Source organism: Pipistrellus hanaki, assembly GCF_964339955.1.
Source record: "Pipistrellus hanaki genome assembly, chromosome: 1".
Classification (NCBI taxonomy): domain Eukaryota; kingdom Metazoa; phylum Chordata; class Mammalia; order Chiroptera; family Vespertilionidae; genus Pipistrellus; species Pipistrellus hanaki.
In genome coordinates, this window is record NC_140503.1 from 129,045,201 (window position 1) to 129,058,814 (window position 13,614).

General features: G+C 45.6%; 1 protein-coding gene across 3 annotated transcripts in view; it reads right to left on the bottom strand.

Annotated features, from left to right (window-relative positions):
• ASB13 (ankyrin repeat and SOCS box containing 13) overlaps positions 1-13,202 on the bottom strand; it is a 38,495-nt gene extending 25,293 nt beyond the window's left edge. For 2 of the 3 annotated variants that reach the window (XR_014793620.1, XR_014793621.1), the window contains exon 1: positions 12,815-13,192. Coding sequence is in view for 1 of the 3 variants with exons in the window: in XM_084868971.1 (XP_084725097.1) it covers positions 12,815-12,857 (43 nt within the window). In the remaining 2 variants the exon portion in view is untranslated. Of the gene's footprint in view, positions 1-12,814 lie in introns of all 3 variants that reach the window. The other variant, XM_084868971.1, reaches the window with a different exon arrangement.
• Between the last annotated feature and the right edge of the window lie 412 nt (positions 13,203-13,614).

Consider the following 13,614-nt stretch of genomic DNA (forward strand, 5'->3'; position numbering starts at 1 on the left):
CATATTTTTTTAAAAAATAAAAAAATTTTAAAGTCACAAAAAGCCTGGTTGGAATGGTTCAGTGGTTGAGCGTCGGCCTATGAATCAGAAGATCAGGGTTCATATGCCCGGGTTGTAGGCTTTATCCTCAGTTGGGGGAAGCGGGTGCAGGAGGCAGCCAATCAATGGTTCTCTCTCATCATTGATGTTTCTATCTCTCTCTCCATCTTCTTTCCTCTCTGAAATAAATATTATAAAATTAAATTAAATGTATAAAGCCATAAAAAGGCAACTACTTATATGATTCCCCTTATAAGAGTCGTTGAATTCATACAGACAGAAGTAGAATGGTGGTTGCCGGGGGGAGGTGGGTATGGCAGTTTCACAGGTGCAGAGTTTCACTGTTGCAAGAAGAAAAAGTTCTGGATATCGGTTGCTCAATGATGTGCACATAGTTAACACTACTAAACTGTGCACTTAAAATATAGCATCTTAACAATTTCTGTGTGGTTTTTTTAAACCACAATTAAAACTTTAAATTTTCTATTGTTAAAAAATATAACAAAAAGATTGTGGAGTCCCTGAGCATGGGGAGTTCATCACCTGCAGCTGGTACCAACCACAGGCTGTCATCAACAGGGGACAGTTATGGGGGGGAGGGGCTAAGGGGGAGAATGTGACTTCAACAGCCTCTAGGAAGGGCTGAGAAGCAAGGGGAGGGGAGAACCACCTGCACACAAAGAAAGTGGGGCTGCACTGTGCCCCACGGAGCAGTGTGACTGAGCGCTGGCCCTCCCTCCATAGAAAGCTCAGATTTCCCCCATGAAAAGGTGGGGGCTTATTATCCATAAGGAAAAAATATGCTTCTGCTTGCCTTCAGTGGGGAGAGCACAGGAAAACACTACATATTAGTCAGCCCACTGCCAGGCCTGACCTCAGGCTTTGTTTCCAGCCCTGTGCCTGAACCCCAATTGTGACATGATGCCCCATTCCCCTGGGACAGGGGCCACCTAGAAACCTGAGAACTCCTGTTCTGGCAGTTCCCTCAGGATGAGCATTCCCCTGAATCCCAGCCCTGCCACGTAATTGGCTTTCTAGCTTCCCTCTTCCCATCACCACCCCTCAGTCCCATCACACCTCCCTCCAGTCTTTCTATACCTCCCCTGGGCCCCCTCCCCTCACCCCCTCTCTAATGCAGCTAAATCATAAGTGGATCATATAGTACCTGCTCAGAACCCTTCAATTGCCCCTTCTTTCAGGATAAAACCCACTCTCCTTTACAAGCCAGGCACACAGGTCCTCCAGGATGGAGTCCTGGCCTCTTTTCCTCATCTTTCTCCCCGCTCCTCACCATCACCTTTGTCCCTCCCATCGCCTGCCCCCTCCCCGCCCCCTCCACACACACACAATTGTCTCTAATTATAATGAACTTCGCATAGCTCTCAGAGGGTCAGGCCCTGTGCCTTTGTGTTTGCTGTCCCTGCCTGAAATGCACTCCCTAGCTTCCCGTACCACAGCCTCTGCCTGAGTGAGCAAAGTCCTCCTCACCCAGTAAGACCCCGTGGAAGGTCTGTTCCCTCAGAAGCCTTTCAGTGTGCAGCCTGCCCACCCACCCCCTTCTTTATTCCATCTCTGTATCATTAGCTGTGCACACCCTCACACCTGCTCCTCATTTGCACTCCTCTCCCATCCCTCCTCAAGCATCTCTAGGATAGGACAAGCCCACCCTCTGGTTCCAGCAGGGCACCTGACACACAGGTACGGGATGAGTAAATACTCTCCAGAGCAGGTTTGACTTGCCAGACAATGCCTTCCCCCAGCAGTTGTGTCTGCCCTCCCCCCACCTCCCACCTGCCAAAGTGTAACCACCTTCCCTACCCTTCATGGGCCTGCCCAGCTCCTGACACTGAGCCAGGTGCCAGAGCATCAATTACATAGGAGTCTGCTGTAACAAGAGCCATGGCCACAGTCCTGGAAGAGCATCTGGGCACTTGTGCTCCAGACTGGTAGCTGCATCCAGCTTGTTCCTGCCTCTTGTCTGGGCTTTGGCTGGAGGTCATAGTGACACCTGTCATTCCTCATGTCCACCAGCTGCTGGCAAGCCCAAGCTCATGAAGGGCTAAATGAAGACCTTCCTCTTGAAAACTAGAGAGTTTCACCAATGTCATTTACAAATCTACTGCCAGACAATAGTCAGGATTACCCAAGGAGGAATGGCAAATTCTTGGAAACACTTTTGCCACCTCTCTGTCCCCCAGTATGACCTAATTAATTCAGCCTGTGTACCAGATGTTCACCTTTCTGGCTTCCAGCTTAAACACCCTCTTTGCCTTAGCTGGGCCCCTGACACCTCACATCTGAACCCCCAGCTGAGTACTTCAAGTGGTTCCGCATCAGCTGCCCTGAGGGGAATGTACGTAGTGATGGAGGAGCCTCAGGAATCACCCAACACCTGTCTCTGTCACTTACAATAATCTCTGAGACCTTGCACAAAGTACTTACCTTCTCAGAGTCTGTTTTCTCCCTTATAAAATGTACATATTTTTTACTAGCCCACAGGGTGGCTGTGCAAACTGAAGGGATGCTATTTTAACAGTTCCCAGCCAATTATTAACACTCAGTAAATGACAGACTCTATGACTATGATGGGATCATCATCATCATTATGACTACTTCTGCTAGTCCTATTGGGTCTTGGGTTCCAGCTCTTCCACCTGTCCTTGTTCCATAATGAGCCTTGTGCCATAATGAGTTTACCTGCACAGTTCCTGGGCCCTCTGACACTGCAGCCTGCATTCCTACCAGCTCCTACCAGCTCACACAGCCAACTGTTGAATATCCAGGAATTCCGCCAGCCAGAAACAGTTAGGGGCTCAAAGTCAGCCATGGTGTGAGTATTTACACCAGGAAAAGCAGCAAATCAGAATCTGGTTTCTACTCCTTTTTTCTGCCCCCCTCCCTTTTTTTTTTTTTTTTCTTTTTTTTTTTTTCCAGAGAGACATTTTACCAACATACCACGTAGTCAGCCAGAGACCAGAATCCTGCTTCTTGAGCCCAAATACCAGCTCTTCAGCCAAGGGCTCACCTGCCCTCCCGTAAGCATGTGTCTCTAATTATAATGAACTTCAGTTGGAACCCTGTGCATTGTTGGTGGGGATATTAGATTGTACAGCCGCTATGGAAAAGAGTAACTGGTTCCTCAGAATGGCCTAGAGGACCCCCTGCCCAGGTAGATCAGAGCACTTACCTGCTCCACTAAATTCTCCAGAGACCAGAACCCAAGCCACACTATCTGTTCTAGTCCTTCTGTGACTCTGGCCCTGCTCCAGGCCTTTCCTCCCCCAGCTGGGCTGGCCTCTCCATGGACAGCAGCCCTGCTCTAACAGACTGTTTTCCAAATGCCTCAGAGAACACCTTCACTACAAAACTGATCTAACACACTGGGTTTAGTTGGGGTCAACATCCACCATGCACCGTGCTTGGGCCAGGAATTTTGTTCCAAGTACACCATTAGGGCAGCCTGAGGTCCTTGCTGCAGACAGCTCCTTCTCTGCCACAGTTACAGATGGAAAATAATCTGCCAGCTCTGGCATACGCCCTTCTCCCAAATACCCAATAAATATTCTTGAAGTGTACAGACAACCCTCAGTGCACTGAGAGAGGCAGGTCCCTGCCCAAACTCCCTGAATGAAATCAAATCAGAAAGCCTACCTCCTAACATTCTCTGTGGTGCCACTTGCAAATGCATAGCCAAGCTTTATATGAAAAGAAAAAAAGAGACCACCATGAACAAAAAATAAATAATTCATAAGGAACCAATTCAATGTAAGTAAAAACATCTAAAAAAAACTATTTTGAAACCTCAGAAGACAGGAGAGAAAATACTGAAACAACAGCAGGAAGCTTTTAAAGGAAAATTCAAGGAATAAGAGCTTTTGACAATAAAAAATATAGTGAAAATTCAAAACAAACCTACTAATAATTGGAAAATGAAGTTCAGAAAATCTAGATAGTAGAACAAAATGACGAGGAGGAGATAGAAAATAGTAAGAAAAAAATAGTAAGAAAAAACACACAGATCCGTTCAGGAAGTCTAAAAGCCCAATTAACAAGGGTGCCAAAAAGAGAAAAGAGAGCCTTCCTCAATACACCAAAAAGCCCTTGAATTGAAATGAAAGGGTTGATTTCTGGATGCTTCCAGTGAGTAGCCAGAGTGATGTACTAGTATATAGTAAAGAGGTTCCACACCAAGCCACACTGCCATATAATTTCAGTACCGCAAGGATAAGGAAAAACCGTAAGCATTTCTAGAGAGGGAAAAATCCCATTAAAAGAATGAGGTTGCGGGGCGGGGGGTGGTGGGGGGGGTGGGGGTGGAAGGAGATAGAAGACAGTGTAGGGATAAATGGTGATGAAAGGAGATCTGACTCTGGGTGGTGAACCTACATTGCAGTGTACAGATGATGTGTTGTAGAAATGTACACCTGAAACCTGTATAATTTTGTTGACCAGTCTCGCCCCAATAAATTCAATAAAAAGGGAATAAGTAAAATAAAATAAAGAACTGGGAGCCAGAATGGCATCTGATCTCTTAAAGCAGTTCTAGAAACTCAATGACAGGAGCAGTGCCTTTGAAATTCTGAGAAAAGGATTTCCAGCCCAGAATTCCAAAGCGAGCCAGGCTGCCAATGAAGTGCGGACATAGAATCAAGACATTTGGGAACAACAAGCAAGATCTCAAGTAAGTTGCCTCCGAGTCCCGCTTTCTGGAGACATTCCTTGGAGATGTGTTCCATCGAAATGAGGGAGTTATATCAAAAAAGAGGGAGATGTGGAATCTAGTATTCCATGTGGAAGAGAGATGATGTAAATCCCCAGGGGCTGGTCAAGGCAGGCTCCGGGATGACATGTAGGCAGCCGCCTCAAGAGCAACCTGCAAGGATGGAACACAAAGTGGCAAGCTGTAGACGCAGGGGTCCTCAAACTTTTTAAAGTGGGGGCCAGATCACGGTCCCTCAGAGAGCTGGAGGGCCGGACTATATGAACTACTAATTCCTACTGTAACACCTTGGCTGCGCTCACTGCCCAAAAAACCTGGCGGGCAGGATCAGACTCCCCTGGGGGCTGCATGTGGCCCGCGGGCCATAGTTTGAAGACCCCTGCTAGAGGGTATAGCCCCGGTCATCCGAGAGACAAGAAAGACAGCAGACCGAGGTTACCTGAGGTGCCTGAGCAAACCGAGAGACAGTCTGATAGTAATTGTGTATAAAGAAAACTAAACAAACAAACAGAACAGTCATTACCTCTAAGAAAAGCCAAAAGTTATACAAAGAAAGAAATGTGATCCCAGTATAGCAACGAGTGCTGCTATGGGCAATATTCACAGTCATAAAGTGAACTCCAGATAATGAGTTTTTTAAAAAGTAATTATATTAGAGGATCCTGGAGGGAACTACGTGGAAGTGGAGGAGCACCAAGTGAGTGAGGGCTTCATCTCCCCCAAGAGGATGTCTCCCGGGAGAGTCAAGTTTGAAAGTTGGGAAATCGAATTTTCAGCACATTAGTTAGACAAATGGAGGTAAACCAGATAAATGGCTGAAAGAGTTGAAGTAGTTGCTCCTAGGTAGTAGGAATTAAGGAGGAGTTGGAAAAAGACAGACATGTTTTATGGTAAATCTTGTGGTTCCATTTAATTTTTTAAAACCATGTACAGTATTAATATTATATCTATAAAATATTATATTTTAAATACTACTAAGAAATTATTTGTAATTTCTCATTTAACCCATTTTAGAAACTAACAGAGAAAAAAGCTTAAGATCATGCAGCATAGGAATCCCTGCTCCTCAAACCACATCGAGCTGGTGGGTGTGTGTTTGTGGGTGTGTCCCATACATAGGAACTGGTCCATCTGGACATGGCATTTATTTCCTGTCCCAATGCAAAATCAAAAACCACTTAGGGCCATTCAGCAGCTCTGGGATTCTTGACTCTGGCCCCTAATAAACATGTTAAATAGCCTCTAACCCAAACAGGACGTAATGATTTCCAGCTATCCTTTTTCAATCCATCAAAGTCAGATTCTCAAAGCTTGGTAACTCACAAATATCTAATGGATTTCTCTGAGGTTTTTCGTTTGTTTTTTGTTTGTTTGTTTGTTTGTTTTTACATACATACAAAAAGCACAGGTAACATCAGGTTTGTGTCCTTGAACAATTTCTTCCTATTCTCTTTTCCAGTGGGTCCTGAGTGATCCTTCATATCACTTCATCTGTGATATTCAATGATCCCCTTACATCCTTTTTACCCTTAGCAGGCCACCACTTCTGGCACTGTAGGGGCTTCTATACATGGAATGAAGCAATAAAATTCACCTCACATAGCAGAAAACTCCTAATAAAAGGGTCCTTTTGGTATTTGACTTGCTGTAAATACCTTTGAATGAGATCCCAAACTACCCAACCCACACAGAATTCCATGTTATTTTATAGCAGGATGCATTTGTCTGTGTGTGTGTTAAAAATATACTTCTTCAGCCAGGCTGGTGTGGCTCAGTGGTTGTGATCAACCTATGAACCTGGAGGTCATGGTTCAATTTCTAGTCAGGGCACTTGCTCAGGTTGCAGATTCAATCTCTGGTGGGGGGCATTTAGGAGGCAGTCAATAAATGATTCTCTCTTATCATTGATATTTCTCTCCCTTCTTCTCTGAAATATCCTATATAATAAAAGGGTAATAAGCAAATTGGCCAAATGGTGGAACCACCGGTTGCTATGATGCACACTGACCACCAGAGGGCAGATGCTCGATGCAGGAGCTGCCCCCTCATTATCAGTGTGCTCCCATAGGGGGAGCGCTGCTCAGCTAGAAACCGGGCTCACAGCTGGTGAGTGCAGCAGCATTGTGGGGAGCCTCTCCCACCTCTGCAGCAGTGCTAAAGATGTCTAAGTACGAGAGGGTGCAGGCCGGGCTGAGGGACACCCCCTCCCTGAGTGCACGAATTTTGTGCACTGAGCCTCTAATATATTTTACCTAATAATAAACAAACATGTAAATTGACTGTGACTCCGCTACACCCACAGCCCATCAGAGTGAGTATGCAAATTAACCCAACAAAGATGGTGGGTTAATTTGCATATGCAGGCACAGAGTGGCTGGGAGGGGTGGGATGCCTGCTTTGAAGGGGAGGGGGAGCAGCAGAGGAAGCTACAGGAGCGGTGCTCCAGACAGAAGTGAGGACTTGCTGGCTCCCAGGCGGACTGGAAGTGGGGATGTGCTGGCTCCTGGGGGGCAGGGGGGAGAAAGGAGTCGGAAAGGGGAACTTGCAGGCTCCTGAGCAACTGGGAATGAAGCCAGGGGAAAGAAGGCCTATTCTTGCACAAATATCACGCAACGGGTCGCTAGTGTGTGTGTGTGTGTTTGTGTGTGTGTGTGTGTATGCCACTTTGATAGCAATCATGTTGAAACAGATGCACTCACTCTAATTTACTTTATAAACATCCATTAGCCTCAGCGGGTAGAAGAGGCCATTTTAAATGGTAGGTATACTAAAATGCTAGGGAACAGGCAGATCTTAGAGCATGAACTTAGAAGTGTTTTCTCAGCTTTTGCCTTCTAGTGGACTAATCTCCATTCATACTTACATTGGCCATGAAGGGCAATTCAGAGAATTCAAATTCTCGTTTCTATAAATTCTGCTCCTTAAAAGACTGCTAGTTTTTTGTGCATCTCCAAGAACTTACTTTTCAACCTTTGCTTCAGTACACTGTTTCAGTCTGCAATTGGTGCTGTTTAAATCTTTAGGAAGGTAAAAACAGGAAAAGAAAAACATTTTCCTCCTCCCTTTTTTCTATCTGATTCTATCAGATTACACTGATTAAATTTTTGGTTTACATAGTGCTTATCTTTGTTTCTACTTCACCCCAATACAAGTTGAAAAATAAAACTTTAAAATGAAAATATGTAAAACGCTTTCCAAAGGTGAGTCCCAGGAAGGCAGCCGAGCTGGACACAGCATAGGCCCACCAGCAGCCTGAGGAACAAAGCGATCCAAAAAGCGAGGAGAAGGAGAAGGCCATGGAATTTCTCAGCCAGAATCTCACAAGACAACTTCACTAGCTTCCCAAGAGTTGTGAATTTACTGAAGATACAAATCATTATAAAGAAGAAAATTTATTCTAATCCTGCATGTTAACTTACATAGACACTCCCCTTTTTTATTCCAAAATTCATTACTTTGCACTTTTATGCCGCAAATCTATTATAAAAATTAGTACAGATGGGGCAACCCGAGAGTCCGCTTCTAGAACTTGGAAGAAGATTGCCCTCTTCATGAGTAAGGAAAACAGAAATGAAGCCATTTGGTCCTAACTGGTTTGACTCAGTTGATAAAGTATTGGCCCAGGACTAAAGGGTCCTGGATTCTATTTTAGTCAAAGATACATACCTCAGTCAGGCAGGCACATTTGGGAGGCAACCAATCCATGTGTCTCTCTCACATCAATGTTTCTCTCTATGTCTGTCTCTCCCCCTTCCTTCCACTCTCTCTCTAAAAGTCAATGGAAAAATATCCTCGAATGAAGATTAACAAAAACAAGAAGAAAGAGGAAGAAGAGGAAGAGGAGGAAGAGGAGGAGGAGGAGGAGACCAAAGAGGAGGAGGAAGAGAAGGAGGAGAAGGATGAGGAGGAAGAAATGAAGCCATGTGCCGAAACAGCACACCCCAAGAAATGGGCTGAAAACAGCCCCCAGCTAAAAAGATTTGGGGTGAAAACCCAAGAAGGGGACTGTGTATCTCCTAGGAACAGCAATGTAACTTTTCCACAGCAAGCTTCAGAGCGACAAACTAGGTGATAAACTCATCTTCCTGCTTGGCACACAGGGTCTCCATCAGAGATGACTATAATTAATGAAGAAGCTTAAATCTCTTGCCATATTGTGACATTCAGCCCAATTTCATTTTACTTATTCAATTCTGTACTGAAATTTTACCTCTTTTTGTGCTGATGTTCTTGGGTTTGCTTCATAAGATTCATTTAGTTCTCCTCCCTGCTTTCACGGAACTGTTTTCAGATTTGCTCAAGTTTTTCAGATTGCAATAGGCCAAAAGTTCCTCTATTTCAGTGGTTCTCAACCTTGGTTGCATTTTAGAATCACCTGATGCTCTTTTAATACATGGTAGCCAGGCTGTACCCCAGAACAAGTAGATCAGAATCTATGGGATGGGACACAGGCATCAGCATTTTTTTTTTTTTTTTTGAGAGAGAGAGAGAGATTTTTAAAAAATATATTTTATTGATTTTTTACAGAGAAGAAGGAGAGGGATAGAGAATTAGAAACATTGATGAGAGAGAAACATAGATCAGCTGCCTCCTGCACATCCCTTACTAGAGATGTGCCTGCAACCAATGAACATGCCCTTGACAGGAATTGAACCTGGGACCCTTGAGTCTGCAGGCTGATGCTCTATCCACTGAGCCAAACTGGTCAGAGCGAGGCAACAGCGTTTTTTAAAGATCCTCAGGCCATTCCAATGTACATCCAAGTCTGCGAATCACTGTTCAGTTATTTCTTCCACTGTGTCCTGGAACCAGCTTCCCAGAGCAGCTAGTTATCCTTTCTCCTTTCCTCCTGAAGGACCTTTGTGGTCTAGCCCAACACACTGCTGTCATCTACTGTTCCTTAATCTCCAGCTAAAGTAGCTCCCAACCCCTCTCCATTCTCCAAGGCAGTGAAATTATACCAAAAAGTTAAAACTCATTTGTACTGCTATAGATGGCAGCCACTGCCGACCACAGTGACTGCCTCAGAATCCTAACTGGTGTTTAAATGATCCTAGATGGATTTCCCTCCGAAGTTCGTGTAAGCAGTATAACACAACTACAGGTTTCTCCACTAAGGGACATTTCTAGAGAATTCTAGAATGCAGCCATCTCTAAGCCAGAAACAGAAACACAATTTGAGAAGACAGCCAAAGTTGACTTCTTAGCCAGGGCACTGATTATCTAGGTCTCTCAAGGTGTTTTCAATACAATAGTATTTTTTAAAAATCATATTCTGCAGATACAACAGAAGGATGAACTTGTATATAGGTTCCCAGGCACTGAGATGCTTCTGACTGTGGATCCCTGAGGCAAATACATTTCTCACAGAAGGAAAGACAATATGGAGATGACCAGTAGGTAGTAAAGCACTCCCAGGTCTCCCGAGAAACCCACAGCAGACATATTTGTCCATTCAATCACAAAACCAGGCCCTACAAGTCCATTAGAAATGGTCCTATTTGATGGGAACTGTGTGAACCTTTTAATGTAATATAAGCAACAACAACAACAAACACTAAAAACCCCACCTGGGTTTAAACCTCAGCTTTGCTTCTTTCCAGCTGCGTGAACTCAGTTTTGCCTTAAATTATCAACAATGATGACTGTCTAGCAGCTCTCCAGGGCTTGTGGCTAGTGCCTGGCATCTAACCTAGAAGCTCAATGGCTCTTGTTGCAGTGGAGGAGCTGCCTCTCCCTTTTCTCTCTCCATCTCACCTTCTGAGCACTGTGCACAGCAATGAATTGTGGTCAGAGTTCTTGGCTAAGGATAACTGAGGAACTCAGCAGCTCACCTTGCTTAGAACCCAGATACCCTAAGGCTCCCTTTCATCTTCTGCCAGCCTTTTACTTTCAAGTCAGACGTTCTTGAGGACAAATGCTAAGTACAGGAATCACTTTTTCAACTTTGCAAATAGACACTTATCTTGGGTCAAAAGCACTGTATTACATTTGCCAAGTTATAAACACCAGATTCATCTTAGGATGTGATTTGTCCTAAATTCTTTGTACTTATTGACAAAGCCATATTGTAAGACTCTACAATCTTTACCTCTGTGAGGAGCTATTTTAAAAACTGGAGAACTGCTTGGTCAGTGTGGCTCAGTGGGCTGGGCATTGTCCCATGTACTAAAAGTTGCTGGTTCACATGCCTGGGTTTCAGGCTAGATCCCTAGTATGTGTGTGTGGTGGGAGGTGAGGGGGGAGCTTGCAGGAGGTAGCCGATGGATGTTTAGTTCTCTCATGTTCATGTTTTTTCTCTCCCTCTCCCTTACTAGCTCTCTAAAAATCAATTTTAAAATAAAAGATAAAAAAACACCTGGACAACTTACATGCTTTGGTTAGAGTACACCACACACATACAGAATTTGAGATCATAATATTAAAATGACCCTATGATGGGCCTATACTTTTGCTGGGATAGCAGTGTTGTTTTGGATTGAATTCAGTCAGTTTATACATTAATGTTGAAAATAGAAATATCAGCAGGACAGATCTTGGAGAAATATAGTAAAACAATAAAAAAAAAAATCTATGAACTCCAGAAGCTGTGTATCCATTAGTTTAGAATGTGCTTTTCTTTTAAAGACACATTCCTTAAGTTCTGCCCCAAAACAAAACACAACAAACATGCTCAGAAGTTATGCTGTGCTACTAAATGCTCATGAATAAAAATAGTAAAAAAAATTAATCAGTTTCAGTGATTAGCTGTTCATTGCTTATTTAACTGATCCAATCACATTGGCAGGTTCAAAGTCTTGTGTCTGTCTGGGGCGGAATGCCAAGTAAAAACAGATGCTTAGTAAATGCTTTTGATCGTGTTGAAGGTGGCTCTGTTGCAAAATCAATTGAAATATATTTGCCTTGCTATGACGGCAATTCCTCTTAAGCTAAATTGACCTTCAAGACTTCTCACTTTCACTCCCACTGCTGTTTTTACCAGTGTAGAAATACTTCAGATTTTGTTTTCTTCACAGACTTTCACTGTTCATTTTATTTGCCATAGTCTCCGCCCCTCCCCCAGAAGTTATTTTATTTCTATTTCCTTTACTTTAAGCCAGTCATGAAATGTCACAGTGATTCTGGGATGGAGGCACAAAGAAGGCGAAGTTAAGAATCCTAGGGCCGGCCCACATGGCCCCAGAAGGTGCAGGAGGGCAGGCCTCACTGGGGAAGCTGGAGGAGCACCCACGGCCATAGTCTTACTTCAGAGGCAGTAAAGTTTGCTCCGGGAAAGAATGTCCCTTTGCCCTCAAATCCATTTCATTCTTGGGTAGCCCAAATGGTAAAGAAGAATCAGTGAAGAACCGAGATTTCATTTTTGTGACAACGTCTCAAGGTCACATCCTCCTTCTGGAGCTGATTCCTTCTGTCACCCCAGGGTGTGTGTGTGGGGCGGGGAGGTTGGGGGGGGGGGGTTGTTAGAGGGGGGGATGCTAAGGACACCGTGCACACTGCCTTCTCTGGGGCTCCTGGAAGATGTTCCAGCTCCCTCCCACCTGGGCTGCCCTAACCATGGTCCGTCATGGCCATTTCCTAGTGTCTCCTCTGACTGGGCACCGAAGACCCACCCACCCCTACCCCCACCCCACCCCACCCCACCCCGCCCCGCTGGGTCTCTTCCTCAGGGCTGCCAGAGCTCTAGCGGTGAGTCTGCAGTTCGGAAGTCCCACTGTTGTTGCGTCAAGGTGATGACCAGCCCTGGGACGCGCTGGGGGGCGGGGTAGGAAGCGGTGGGGCACAGAAACGACGTATGAAAGACGGGGATCCCCGGACCCCGCTCCTTTAAGGAAATGACCCTCCAAGCAGGGCCCATCCAAGGCCCCAGAACACACACATTCAGAGGACACATCATCCATCCCAAAGCCAGTGTCATCAGATGCACCTCTACAGTCCCCGAGAGCCGACAGCCGGCTCTGGCGGTCCTCGATCTTTTGCCAACCCCCCAGCTCCGAACCCCCAGCTCCGGGGAACCCGAGCCCCGCGCCCGCAGCACCCGCGGCGCCCCGCACGCACCCACGTCGCCCAGGAAGCAGCCGTCTGCCGTCCGGGACTCCATGCCGCCGGCTGTCACGCAGCCCCAGCTCCGTATCCGGTGACTCTGCGCTGGGACAAGGGCCTCCCGCGGAGACGGCCGCGAGCGCCGGGAGTTGTAGTTCCCGGTCCGGCAGGCGCGCCTCGGCGTGGTCAGCGCCACGGCGTGGTCACCTGCGTCCAGCTGCCGCCGCGCTCAGCTGCGCAGACAGCTGCCCGTGTGCAAAGCATCTGTCCCAGACCAAGACGTGTCCAGCTGCTAAAACTCACTACCAAGCTTTGCATTGCAGAGCTCCAGAGCTCCTCCACGCTTTAAAGATGAACTTCCTGCTGCAGCTGACATACTCCGTGTTTCTCTCTTTTTTGAAAGGAAGTCATAAATTCCAAATCATTCACATTCGTTAAAAAATAAAAACAAACAAACAAACAAAAAGCCTTTTCAAGTTCTACTCTTGACAGAAACGAATGACCTGTTTCCAAATGACTCTCAGTTGACAACTGAGTAAGGGAGCTTTTTCTTTAACCCGCCCTGACCTACCCTGAGCCTAAATGTAGAAGTTAGTTTGGGCAAGAAAATAAAAATATCAGGAATTGCCCGTTCTGGAAACACATACGGACAAGCCGGGAGCAGAAAATTTGGTGGGTCACCCAGGCAGAGGCTTCCCAAGGGCTTGAATGTCCAGTCCAGTCAATAGGCACGGTATTGAGCAGGGTTGGAGCCCTTTAGAATTCAAAGCTTCTTGGAATTGAGAACTCCAGGCCTCGGGATAATCTTTCAAGTG